Source organism: Myzus persicae, unplaced genomic scaffold, assembly GCF_001856785.1.
Source record: "Myzus persicae strain clone G006 unplaced genomic scaffold, MPER_G0061.0, whole genome shotgun sequence".
NCBI lineage: Eukaryota > Metazoa > Arthropoda > Insecta > Hemiptera > Aphididae > Myzus > Myzus persicae.
In genome coordinates this window covers 93,781-107,121 of record NW_019103995.1, presented here as the reverse complement: position 1 = coordinate 107,121, position 13,341 = coordinate 93,781, and the positions used below count along the sequence as shown (strand labels likewise).

Genomic DNA, 13,341 nt, shown 5'->3' with positions numbered 1-13,341 from the left:
AATTTTGAAATTATTTTAATTTGTTTTCTACGAATGCCAATAAAAAATTAATAATTATTATTATATAATAATACAAATACAATAACGTATTTTAAATTCAAAATTGAGGCATTAATACTCAAAACTACACTATAGTGTGTATTGTACTACTGAATAGGTAATCTAAAAGAGCATTGAATAAAATTAAATATTTTAAACGTTGTCAAATGTAATCAATTAATTGTTCCTCGTTCGTCAAAAAGACCATAAACCATTGTTATAGTCATATAGCTCAAAATATTTTAGACGTACAAGATTAGAACTAATTTTACCCAATTAATGAAAAACAGATAATACTGAAAATAAATAGGTTTCTAAAATATAAGACGGTGTAAAAAGTTCAGATTCTAGTTTATGAACCCGACTGTCACAACGTACGTTGAATAAGAAGTATATTCCTATAGTTAGTTCTAACCTACCATACCTACTTAACTCGGTAAGTATTCACTATAATAATTGCCCTCAGATAGTCAGATATCAAAACTTAACATAGTATGAAACATTAAAATACATATACAAACTCTAAATTATTAATTGGACAATTTCACTTAAAACATCCGAGCCGGAGAGTGTAGGAAGGTAATAAAAATAAAAATAAGAATATAATAAATTGTTGTTGTATTTGTATGCCATATTATTATTATATTAACACGTGTGATTTGGTCTTAATACACAAACAAGACAAAAAGAAACCCATTGTTTTGCATATTATTTCGAACAGATTTTTCGCAAGTCACATAAATACCCATAATCATATCGATATAAACGAGGTAAACAATTAACAATTAATAAACTGTGATAGTCCAAACATAGTTTTTCAACTAAAGAATTTCATCATCGGAATTTATTGTGACGTTGTGGCGTCCATGTGTCCGAAACGGTGCGTTGGTGGGGGGGGGCTGATGTAGTGAAGGACGACAAGGAGTGGGGGTGAAGCGGTGACGTCATAAAGCTTGTTAAACAGTCCATCCCGTTGCCAACTTCGGTCGGTACTCGGTATACAGACCGTCAGCTGGTACCCACGCACGCACAGTCTCGCCGTAGTCGTCATTCCGCGTTGGTCTTGCCAGCGTATACTCCGCCGGAGTCGCGGTCGAGCTAACCCCCTTTTCGAATCAAGAAGGGAAAACTGTGATTCGTTAATTTTTGAATTTTGACTAGTGCGTACGATTTGGTCACAATTACAGGAATTTGTTTACGTGAATTACGCGAGTTGTAATATTTGTTTTTTTTTTTTGATTTCACCTTCTGTTGCACCGTCTGAATTTATACGTAATGTTCACGTAACCATGGTAGACAAATAGATTGGTCAGGTCGTCAGCAATCTCGAGGTAATAAATTTGAAAATACAGTTTGTTTATTTTGCATGAACTTTGATCGCAGTTATCTATATACATAAACATCTCCTAGATATATTATAGATGCATAGGTACCACCAACTATTGGCTATTGGAAAAATATATTTAAATTTCAATAAAATTGAAACTAGGTTTACATACGCGTGTTTGTTTATACTACTTATTGAAAAATTGAGTATTTATGATGTGTATATACTTCAATTTTTAAATGTATTAGTTTGATATAGACCATATCATATAATTATTACCATTGTTTATCGCCAATCAGGAATAAGTTAATAACTTTAAGTGATATAAATATTTAATAATTTATAGTTAGGTAAATGTATAGTTCATTTAAGTACAGTAATTACTTGGGTATGTACAATTTATATACCTATCATACTATTTAAACGAATACAGCTATCCAATTGGTTTTTACTAACCAAATATAGTCTTTTTTGCATGTGTTCATTTTACGAATATACAATCATATCATATAGCTTAATATTATTAAATCACATTTGTAAGACTACGGTCAAATGTAATGTAATACTATTATGATATTTATAATGCGAGAGATGACCTTTCAGCCAGAACCACATATATAGGACTCCATATCTGGTCATGGTTGTTCGATAAATAAAGAAAGAATCGTTTACAGTTTACACAGTATTCAAATATCATCTCACTTTATTATCTATAGGTCCTTATCCTTGACTCATAAATACAACTAGCAAATGAAGAAAATAATGTTTTATAGTTTACACAGCATGGAGTTCAACCCCTGCTTTGCACACGTGTTCGTCATCGTATTTATTTTGTTGATGATGTTTATTTTTAATTACATACAGCCGTATAAAAGATAAAAAATTATCCTAAAACCATGATATTAAAGTGAGTTCCATTACATTTTAAACAGAGCATCTAAAGTGTGATAACTGATAATATTATATTTGTATAATAATAACAGTTAAAGGATACATTTTAAAGAGACATTGATTAGAATTCCAAGCGGATTCTATCATAGATTTAATAAATCATGTCTAAATGTACATAGGATTATCATTTTTACGTTTTAATTCATATTGATATAGCAGTAATACAAACAAAATCTGTCTAGTTTACACAACTATTATAATAATATGCTTTAATATGCTATGTTGTTGAGTAGTCGTCCCCACCCAGAGCCCCCTTGTACTTCGTCATAATATTATACATTTACCAAACACAAAAGTGTACCTACTACCTACTATAATCGCAAACACACAGTCCACGTTGACTTACACGTGTAACTAAAGAATCGCTGGCGATATACACACAATTTAACGATCAACCAAGGATCGTAAGTGTTTTTAATCAAATGTATTCTATTCTGCCCGATGACCCACATCGAGCTCACTCAACTAGAACCACGTTCTGCTAACATTTTCTCCACATAATATAGGAAATTGGACTACATTAAAGAATACAATAACCTATACAGACTTCTTTTTATATAAATAAAAAAAAATAACCAAACCCATGTCTATTCGTTCTATTATTCCATAGGCCATTCCCGCTCCACTTTTTCGATTTACTCTGTTACGAGTCACAGACAGACAACTATTGAACTACATTATAACAGTCTAATATAATATTTTGTCGATTACATTACTGATGGCACAATTGAAGGCTGGGAAAAACAATAGTTACATTTTTAGTATTTCGTCAATGTAGGAGGTATACATAGTATTGAATTATATCCATAATATTGAATGTAATCTTATCTAATAATTACTGATAATAATTGATACGTTTATAAATAACACATTTTGATAAAAAATAGTTTCATTTAATTACTCTATACGACTATTTATACACGTCATATTCTTTTAATACATTGACAATATTGAAAACGTCTTAAAATTGAACGAAATAAATAAATTATTGAAAAATTGGAAAGAAATTGAGATTCTTTCGAGACAATTTTTTTTATATTCTTCGATTGTTTTGTATGTCCTTTTCTAATAGAACTCGTGGCCGCGTTATTGGCCGGCGACGTCATCATCGAGCGCGTCCGAGAACGTGGGCCGTTACCCTGCCAACGGCATCGTATACCGTCACCGGGGCAACGGGTATGGTGTTGCCCCGTGCGACCGATAGAGTACTACCACGAGTGTTGGACTTGAGACGAGGTAAATAAAAAAAAAAGGAAAAAAAGAAACAATTGGTATTCAAAAAGCCCATAATAACAGGAAAATATGAGTTTATCGTACGTGATCTATGTTGCTTGAGACAAAAGCTGCTATATCGGACGATTATAGAAAATAATTTATCTAGGTAGGTTAAAATAAGAGACATTGTCGAGAATGCTATAAGCATGAGTTTGAACTCGGGGCGTAGGATTTTTAATTTTGAGCTCATTGGCCATAGCCCGATTCGTTTTATTCTCGCTGTCATAGTCCGTTTGCGTGCATTACGGAAAACAAGTTATTTGGATATGAAAACTAATCTTGCTTTCCTTGATGAAATTCTTATTTCTGATTTTGCATTAATTTTACAATCTTAAATGATGGCTTTGATTTTAAAGTCATTAACCGTAATTAATTTAATGGATGTTTAATGTACACAGTATCGTAATTCATAATTAACACAGCCAATCAAAACATAATTTTGCTTTAACAGTTAAATTATCGTTAAAGTGTAAAATATATAATCTGTCACGGCACTCGGAATTATTAAACGGCAAATGCTGCTTTTGCTTTATCGTCGTTGCTTATTAGTTCGCGATCAAATGTCACGTCTTCTTTGTTATACATTTTCAATGTAGTTACTATCTTGGAAATTTTTAATTGGACATTATGATATATAAAATGTATATATACTTACGATCTTGAATTATATTATTATATTATTATCATTTTATAGTTTTATTAGCTTATAATAATTAATACTGTACATTACATATTATAGTATATACGATATACCAGATATCTATAATACCCATTACTTATTAATTTATTTTATAGGTATTCAGTATTTGGTAAGTAGTACCCATGTACTTTACGTCTTTACACACAATATGATTTAATAAATACAAATAATTTATAGTTTTGTTTTTGTAAATCATCTATTTAACGCAGTGCGTTTTGGGGTATTCGAAGCGCGTGCCTGTGTGACGGACAAAGTTGCGCAACAATCATACCCAAACATGTTTTCAGAATACCGACAACGTACGAATCGGCTGCGTCGCAAACCAAATCGGACACACTTGCGCAGTTATAACTTACATTACAACAAAACGCACAAAAATATATTATACCGCCGCACCGGCCGGCTACGTCGATAGTACACCATAATACTTTATGTTAATAATATGTTACAGTGTTATGCTAAAACTCAAGCATGCATAAAAAGTTGGATAACTATTCATTGGGAATTTGAAAAAAATACCCCGTTGGAAACACATATTATGTTGTTGGAATTTTATTTTTGTTGAAACATGTGACGTTGGAATCGAAATCCGTTTGAAATATATTACGTCGGAAACGCAATTGTATGAAAAATTTTCTGTGGGAAACATATGTTGTTGGAACTATAATAGTTATACTGAACAATATTTTGTCTGAATTGTATTTCTCAGAAATTTATTTTCATGGAAAATATTTTATTAGAAATGTACCTATATTATTAGGTTACTGTATACGATTCCAAATACGTTTCTGAGCTAATACTATTCTGACAAAATACGTTTTAAATAAATATGACTTCAAAATAATATCTGCAAACAGTTTGATTTTAAAATACATACATTTTTTATGAATCATAGGTACTTTTCACCAAAAATATTTTCAGAATTTGTATAGTCCAACCAATTATTTTCCAATAAAATAAGCTCTAACGCGTTACATATTAAACTCGATTGCTACCAAAATTTAGGACCAAACCTACGCATAATAATATGTAAATTAAATAAATTCTATTAATAAATAAACGCGTCGTCCTGGGCGTGTAAGAGGCATGGTACTGTCTAATCGTGTACGAGAAATTTACTGTGAATAGTATATTATTGTATTATAATAGGTTACTTGGTGCATCCTTCCTTGTTTTGACTGCGTGTAATTCTCGAGAAACTGGCGGCATGTGTCGTTGGGCCGGAAGTGATTAAGACTCACGGGTTTCGCCACTGAACTAATGTAATATTTTATAGGTAGCAGTATGAACTTGTAAATTGTCAGATAATATCATCCGTAGGCTGCTATATAGTACGATAAATTTCGAGACTTGTTTATTCGCGAATTCCATAATAAGATTGCATAATATAAGACCGCAATCCACCATACGCCGGCAACCACGGTAAGCTCAGCAATGGCGACCAGTGACCACATGCCCCTGTCACTATTAATTGCATTCGGTATAAGTTTACTCGAGGCTTGCAAGCAGCGAGTAACCGTGATATTTTCTTTTGGTTGTCAATCATACAACAACGGTCAACGTCGTCTGTTTTTCCTTTTGGCTTTTTTTCACGTCTATCTCAACGCCACGTCGTCCGTTTACGACGATTTTCAATCCAACTGTTTACGGAATAGTCCGCGAGTGCAGTACCACAAAGTTCCAGTCATGGAAGTCGACTTAGTAGACTATAACCGAAATTTCGACGAAACGACAGTCAATCGCTTTATTTACCTACCCGGCGGCTCGAAGTAGAATGCACATCTGTAACCTATATTATTCATAGTCAAAACTGTTCCCTGTAGGAGTAGAAATATCTTAGGTTAGGTTATATTTTAATTTATGCTTATTTATATAATTGTTTGTATTTACCTAGGTGTGTAAATTTATAATACGTATTATGACGTATGTAATATAGTCATGTAGGTAGTAATGCGTTTGTTGTTAGGTGTGTTGTGTTTAAGATCCAAGTAAAACTTGGTAAAATTGTCACACGACTTACACTTACATATTAAGTATTTTTGTTTCTTAATTTTGTTTATAATACAGTTGAAGGTATTCTGGTATACATATTTATTTGTTTTGTTCTTCAAAAAAATAATGGGCTCCGCTGGAAGAGTTGGACCCCTGTAGCGTTATTGTACTATTGTGGCTACTGGTCAACAATGATAAATTTGTATACAGGGTGCGAATTTCAAACGACACTTGATAAAAATGCAAGTCTTTTAATATAATAATATTATGAAATAGTACTAACGGATATTTTATACGCATGGCGCAAAGGTACTATTTGTGTAACACTGATAAAAAAAATTCAGCATGTATGTTACATTACACGGCTTGAACACTGCTTAGAAATACGGTTTGATAACAAGTATTACCTATATTGTATAAAAAAAAACCTATACTAAATAATACCACGAATTAACAGTTTTTATGTACGATTAATTTTCCTGCATAAATATAAATAATTTCAAATGAATTGCAATTTGTCAATAATATATTTTTTTTTCAACTGGTTCAAACGTGCATTTCCCTAGTTCGACATTGAGGGGAATAAAATAAAACGAGAAAACGAGAAAAAAACCACGTTGAACGACCGCGTCAGCCGGGTCGTCGGACGAACGTCCGTAGAAACGCATAAAAACTCGTTATCCCACCGGGTTCTTGCTATAAGGCCGATGGATATTATTGTTATTATTATTATTATTATTGTGGCTGATACAGCTGATTCGTTCGTTCGTTCGTTCGTCGTCTCTCGGCACGGGGCACAGAGGAACACGACAATGTTTAACCTTATGGATGCTGATTCCGTGTAAACATGTATATAAATATATTATTATTATGCTACAAGTTACAATATTATCATCGACGACGCGCAATAAACCGATCGTCAAGGATGTGATTTCGCCGCCGACCGTGTGTCGTGTTTCGTGTGTGCGACTCAGCGTCGTCGTCGCGGTGGTGGCATATTTTAACAACGGTGCCAAGGTCGTATTATAGTCGTAGCCGCCGCCGCCGCGCCACTGAGTATTTCTATACAACACTGGGCTGCGAAGCGAGTTTGATACCAAAACTCAGATGTTGTCGCTTGAGTCGTTGTTATTTGTTTTTTTTCAGAGCAGTGCCACACGGGCAAAAAAAATTGTTTTCACGGATTATCACCAATCGCACTGGTGGCGTAGCGGCTTAGCGTTGCCCTCGAATCTCGATAGCCAAATGTGTTCGCTTTGTCGTTTCCCGCAACAATAATGAATAATGATGATAATAATAATAATAATAATATGAGCGTAAACAACTCACTGTACAAGCGTACTCTAAAAAATCTACGAGCGTAGCCGGTGGCGCTCCAAAGGCTGTTCTTCCGCTCGCTTACTCGCCATTATTTTACAAGTCGAGTCTTTTTTTGCGTAGGCTGACGACGGACGGCATTCACAACGATAAGGCCGATAATAGCACTGACAATCGTATTATGGTTATTATATTTTATTATTGCTGTTAGCACTTAGTGATATTATGCGTACAACGATTAAGTGAAGATTGTCGGGCATGAAAATATTCAATATTTGCAATGTAAGTGCATTTGTAAGATGGTATTGCAGTTGTAACGTGTCAACCGATCGCTATACGTCTGTACCCTGTATAATATGACAATCATAATATATTAATTTATTATAAATAATTTGTACAACTATGAAGTTACATGTCGTTGACCCCGTCACGGCTACTCTAACGAAACACTACACAATAATATAATATCATCGGTTATTACTTATTAGTTATTATTAATAAACTAAAATAATAATTATTATGTACATAATATTATTACACCGAATCCGTCATACTCGTCTTTGTACTCATCCCCCGCTCGTGCCCCATCCCTCTAACCGCCAACATTGCGTTTTTGTTAATGTCGCTTTATTATTAACGTATAACTCGAAACCCGGACATCAAAGAACAAGACGTTTCACACTATTGTGTACCTATATAATGTATGTATAATAAACATATTCGAAACACTGTGTAGTGTTTGGACACGCCCACTTAAGATTTCTAACAATTTATTCCTTAGTACCTACTCGCTTATAATAATATAAATAATAAAACGAATGTTCATAAATCATAATATAATAATTATTCATCATACATGCCAAGATTAGGTGCGTGGAATTAGTCATTAGCCCACGGCCTAAAACGTTGTCCAAAATCTCCGTTTTCCATAATTATACATTTTTGATATGTTGGTGCACATATTTTAATATTTGCAGATCATTTTATAATGTCTGTTGTAGGGAATTTACCTCTTTTTCATTTTTAGTGTTCGATTTATTTTTTGTGTTTCTATCTAGCGACACAATTAAATTAGGTATAGGTAGTTCCGTCCCAAAATAAATTGTCAATGTAAATTTCGTTCAGTTTTTTTTCCTATACACAAACTGTGACCTTTATTTTTTATTTGTAATTACCTACTTACAAAAATATTTCATCTGAGTTCCACAGAAGTACGAAGATTGTCACTAAATACTAAAGAGGCAAACACTTATATTATCTACTAAAATCGCTATTTCACAACTGTAGTCAAGGGATATTTTCAATTAGTGATTAGCAGAACTGATTAGTGACAAGCATACATTGAACTATTTACAATTTCTTTATGATCATAAAATTCAATTGGTGTAGTTAGAATTGTTTTAGCCTATAAATCTGCATCATTTCTTTTCCTTATTTTTTTATTATATCTACATATATAATATGTGACACAAAAATAGGCTCAAGTGATGTATTATATTAAGTATGGACGTATAGTCAGGACTCGGGGGTCTTGAGTGAAGAAACCATCCATCGATGGAAATTCATAATGTTGAGTGGTTGAAATTAGTCGCTTAGAAGATCGCGACACTATTTGTGGTGTCACACATTAAGCCATTAGTGGGTCATCTAGGATACTGCAAATAGTATAGTGAAGGTGTGATTTTCTATTACATATTTAAGGTTCTATTATTATTTTCCAAGATAAACGAGGATGACCTATAAGGCTATATCTGCTATTGCCCATATGAATACTAAAGACGAACTTCATAACTCATTAAGTCATTAGCATCAATGCCTGTAGAACATACATCTAATTTTTATTGGACATCTTACGTTATTGATAATAATTTATAACATCAATTAGGTGCTGCCCTGACCTAGACAACACCAATAAAATATTTGGATTTCTAAAATCAAATAAATAATACAACTTAATTCAGTGTAATATTATTGTTTATAGGTATTAATTAAATAATTATTTAATTGTAAACTGGTCATAAAACATCATTAATCCTTCTTGTTGTGGTTTTAACAAAAATATTTTTTTTTTAATAATACTAATTACAGCAGATCTAGACACAAATATGTGTAATTTAAAAATAAAGTTTTATAATTTAAATTAGGTAAGTACCTTAGAAATTATTTTCTGTATTTTAATAAAAAAAAAGATTATTGGTAGATGCCAAATATAATACTTACAGTCTGTAGGTATTTGAATGGACAATTGGTAAATCAAAATATTGTAGAAACATTATGTTGTTTCACTAGTTTATGAAAGTCGTGAAAACTAATTTGGTTTCAATGAGATGATATAATTGTGGAAATTACTTCAATGTTTCAGTATTCACGTTGTTCAAACAATCCAACAAACTTCAGTATATTTCAGTATACCTTTACTTTTTTTTATTTAATGCCGATGATTATCGGACTACTTAATCGCTTGTTTACTTAAAATTTGTACCAAACAAAATTATATTTTCACCATGACCTTTTATATTGTTGACAACATTGTTCAATCTGCGACGTGGCTGTTTAATAACACCTCATTAAGATAACAATATTCTGATAAATATATTTGATACAACTAAGTACCTTACGATGAACGCAAATTTATAGTTTTAAATAGCCCATTATTTCCATTTGTAATATAATATACAATAGTGTATATTATTATAGTATTATATATAATATTTTAATATCCCGGGAGTAAAAAATCCTATAAAATAATTTTTAATAGTGGTATATCTGTATTCTGTAGGGATACATTCTGCAGATTGTGAAGATTTCCTCTAATATTATATGTCTACATTTTTTTTGTCCAAGCATATACTCCAAAATAACTTAGGTACCTATCAATTGTTTTATTTGCTTATAAATTGTATTAAACTTGAACATTGCATATTAAGTTTAATATAATATTATATAAACTTATGAATTCCGTTAAAAATATTTCCAAATTATTGATGTATAAAAAAATTATTACGGTTATCATTATGTTTGCATGATTTGCTAATAACATTTTGTTGAAAGTTGGTAGGTATTTTAGACTAGTTTTGAAGGAAAACTGGACTGTTGTTTTTGCTTACCGTAGTAAATAGCTGTAAACCAGGATCTGCCCCAAGTGGCGATTATTTTTTTTCTTTTAATTAAAAATTAGAAAGTAATAATATATATTTATGTAGTCATGCATAGTGATGTATTATAATATATATATTATATACCTATGTTTTTCATTTGTACAGAGATGTATTTTAAACATGGATTTTACTGCTTCGCTGATCAGTTACTTGAAATTACTTGAAATATTTTAATTGAAATAATATTACAATTTTATACTGATATTGATTATTATAATTAACCGCCCAGACAACTAAACCATGCTGTGAAATAGATATCTTGTACAATGCTTGATAAATACTGCGCATCATTTCAATAGATAAATTTTATTTAACTTGAACAACTTAAAGACAATTGATCTTCAACGCATAACTTAATTAGCAATATATATATTTCACCGTAGATGACAATCTATAATATACTTAATACCTATTATAAACCTATAAGTACTTAACTGTATTTACTCTTACTATATTTCCTGCCAATTACCTCAATTGTAACTAACATCATTACCCGAATGAATTTCATTGTTGGAATTAGTACATGTCTGATAGGAAAAGCGTCGAAAACTGCAGTATTACTTATATTATCATTTTATCTTGCATTAAGTTTTATTGTTCCAATGTTTAATATTTTAATTGATGAGGACATGAGGTGTGTAATAATGTTTTGTTTAAATACCATAAAGCTATAACTGATTGGTAGATACAATGATACAAATATACAATTATAATACCTAGTATGAAACTAAATAAAATAAAATTCGATCTATATACAAGTAAAGAACTATATGTATACTGTATATAGCTATACCTACGTTTATAACAATTAAATTGCATATAATTCTATAACTAACTAACTGTATAACTTGACTTTGCCCTTGAAAAAATGAAAAAATAAAAAATATTACGCTGTATAGGTATATTGCGGTTTTAGTGTAGGTATTCAGTTCACGAGCAAATCAACATCGGTGCGTACTTCGCTAATTCGACCTAGATGGGCAATTCGCCTGCAGCACATATAGCACTTGTTAAATTTTGGAACGTGTTTCAAACTACTCTCTTAACTTTCCTGATACCTCTAAAAATAACTTAAAATTTTCTTCAAAACCAGTCGAGTAATTTTTGAATATATAATCTACAGATATACAATATACATTCATTGATATATAGATTATATAGAATACAATTTTCATTCAACTGATGATCTGCACGACATCACTATATATTATACACACTATATTAAGATCAACTATATATAGTTATACTATATGTCTATATTTGATACACGTCTTGAGGTATGTGCACTGTCGAACGGTGTAATAGCATTTAGTTGCCTACAATATAATATCCTCGACCAGTATAGTTGACTACGATGTAAATGCCACGTCCAGACGATGTATAGGAAACTGTACCTATATGGCTATATATACGCATTATATCGACGTTAATAAGAAAACTCTAAAAAATAAAAAGGAGCTTGTTCGATCAATTCGTATAAGTCATAAATGATTCAGTGAGATTCATATGTTTTGTTGTCGGTTGACCCGTGATTATCTAAACCAAGTTGTATAATAATAAAGAAAAAGAAATGATATAAGTAATTTCGAGTGAGAAGTCATTAAAAAAATTTATTTTTCATACCTATATATATATTTATGGGTTTGGAAGACTTTTGGTGTATATTTACAGAATATATTATATAGAATAAACTCGAGTTAATTGCTAAATTATTTGAATGTCTTGAATACACAAAATGATAGGAAAATTAAGTATTGAATATTACTTAATCACAGGTTACGGCAAAAATCATTATCAAGAACTTTAACTAGGTAGTTAGAAAATAATTGTAAGGTTAAATTAAGCAAATGTAGTTTTCCTAACCTTAAAAAAAATGTTTACATAAATATTTCAACCGTTTGATAATGGAAACTAGCGAAATCTTTAAATCTCAGTTTATAATTTATTACACATACTTACAGGTTACATTACATTATTTTATAGTCCAACAATTCTTCAATATAAGTTAAATTGAAATTTGAACGAGCTGTCATCAATTGTGTGACTTTATTATAATATGCAGGACCAGAGCTCAACGAGGAATTATGATTATAATAGGTTGGTTTTTTATAATAATATATATACATGTATATTATAATATGCCACTTGCTTATGAGATAAATCATAACTATCTAAATCTAAAATCTAATATTTAAAAAAAAAGTTTTAATTATCTATTATTATTTTTAACTCATCCCATTATAGTTAATTATTTCTCAGAAAAAAAGGTTTCTTGAAAGTACATTTTTCACGGTATCATTTCAAACAGAATACTTTTTGTTAACCGAATACTGACCTCCGTAGTCTTTAAAAATACCATGAGATAATTTCTGCTATCCACGCAAAAGATTGTACACAAATACAATGCATCTAACGGCAAATAATTGTCATTATTTTTTTACATAAAGAATGCACCAGATACTAGAAACAGTATGACAAATCGATTTATACCCAAATCGCCGGCTAAAACTGTAAAAACTACAATATTTGTGAATTTTCAAAATGTTTTCCTCGTCGACATTAATTAAATTGCATAGTTAATT

At 31.1% G+C, this 13,341-nt stretch overlaps 1 protein-coding gene across 3 annotated transcripts in view; it reads left to right on the top strand.

Annotated features, from left to right (window-relative positions):
- Positions 1-1,024: 1,024 nt before the first annotated feature.
- The window catches only part of LOC111037396 (fork head transcription factor 1-like), a 43,666-nt gene continuing 31,349 nt past the window's right edge, over positions 1,025-13,341 (top strand). The window contains exon 1 of one of the 3 annotated variants that reach the window (XM_022319938.1): positions 1,025-1,370. Coding sequence is in view for 1 of the 3 variants with exons in the window: in XM_022319940.1 (XP_022175632.1) it covers positions 3,496-3,553 (58 nt within the window). In the remaining 2 variants the exon portion in view is untranslated. Of the gene's footprint in view, positions 1,371-3,427; positions 3,554-13,341 lie in introns of those variants that run through there. The other 2 variants (XM_022319942.1, XM_022319940.1) reach the window with 2 other exon arrangements.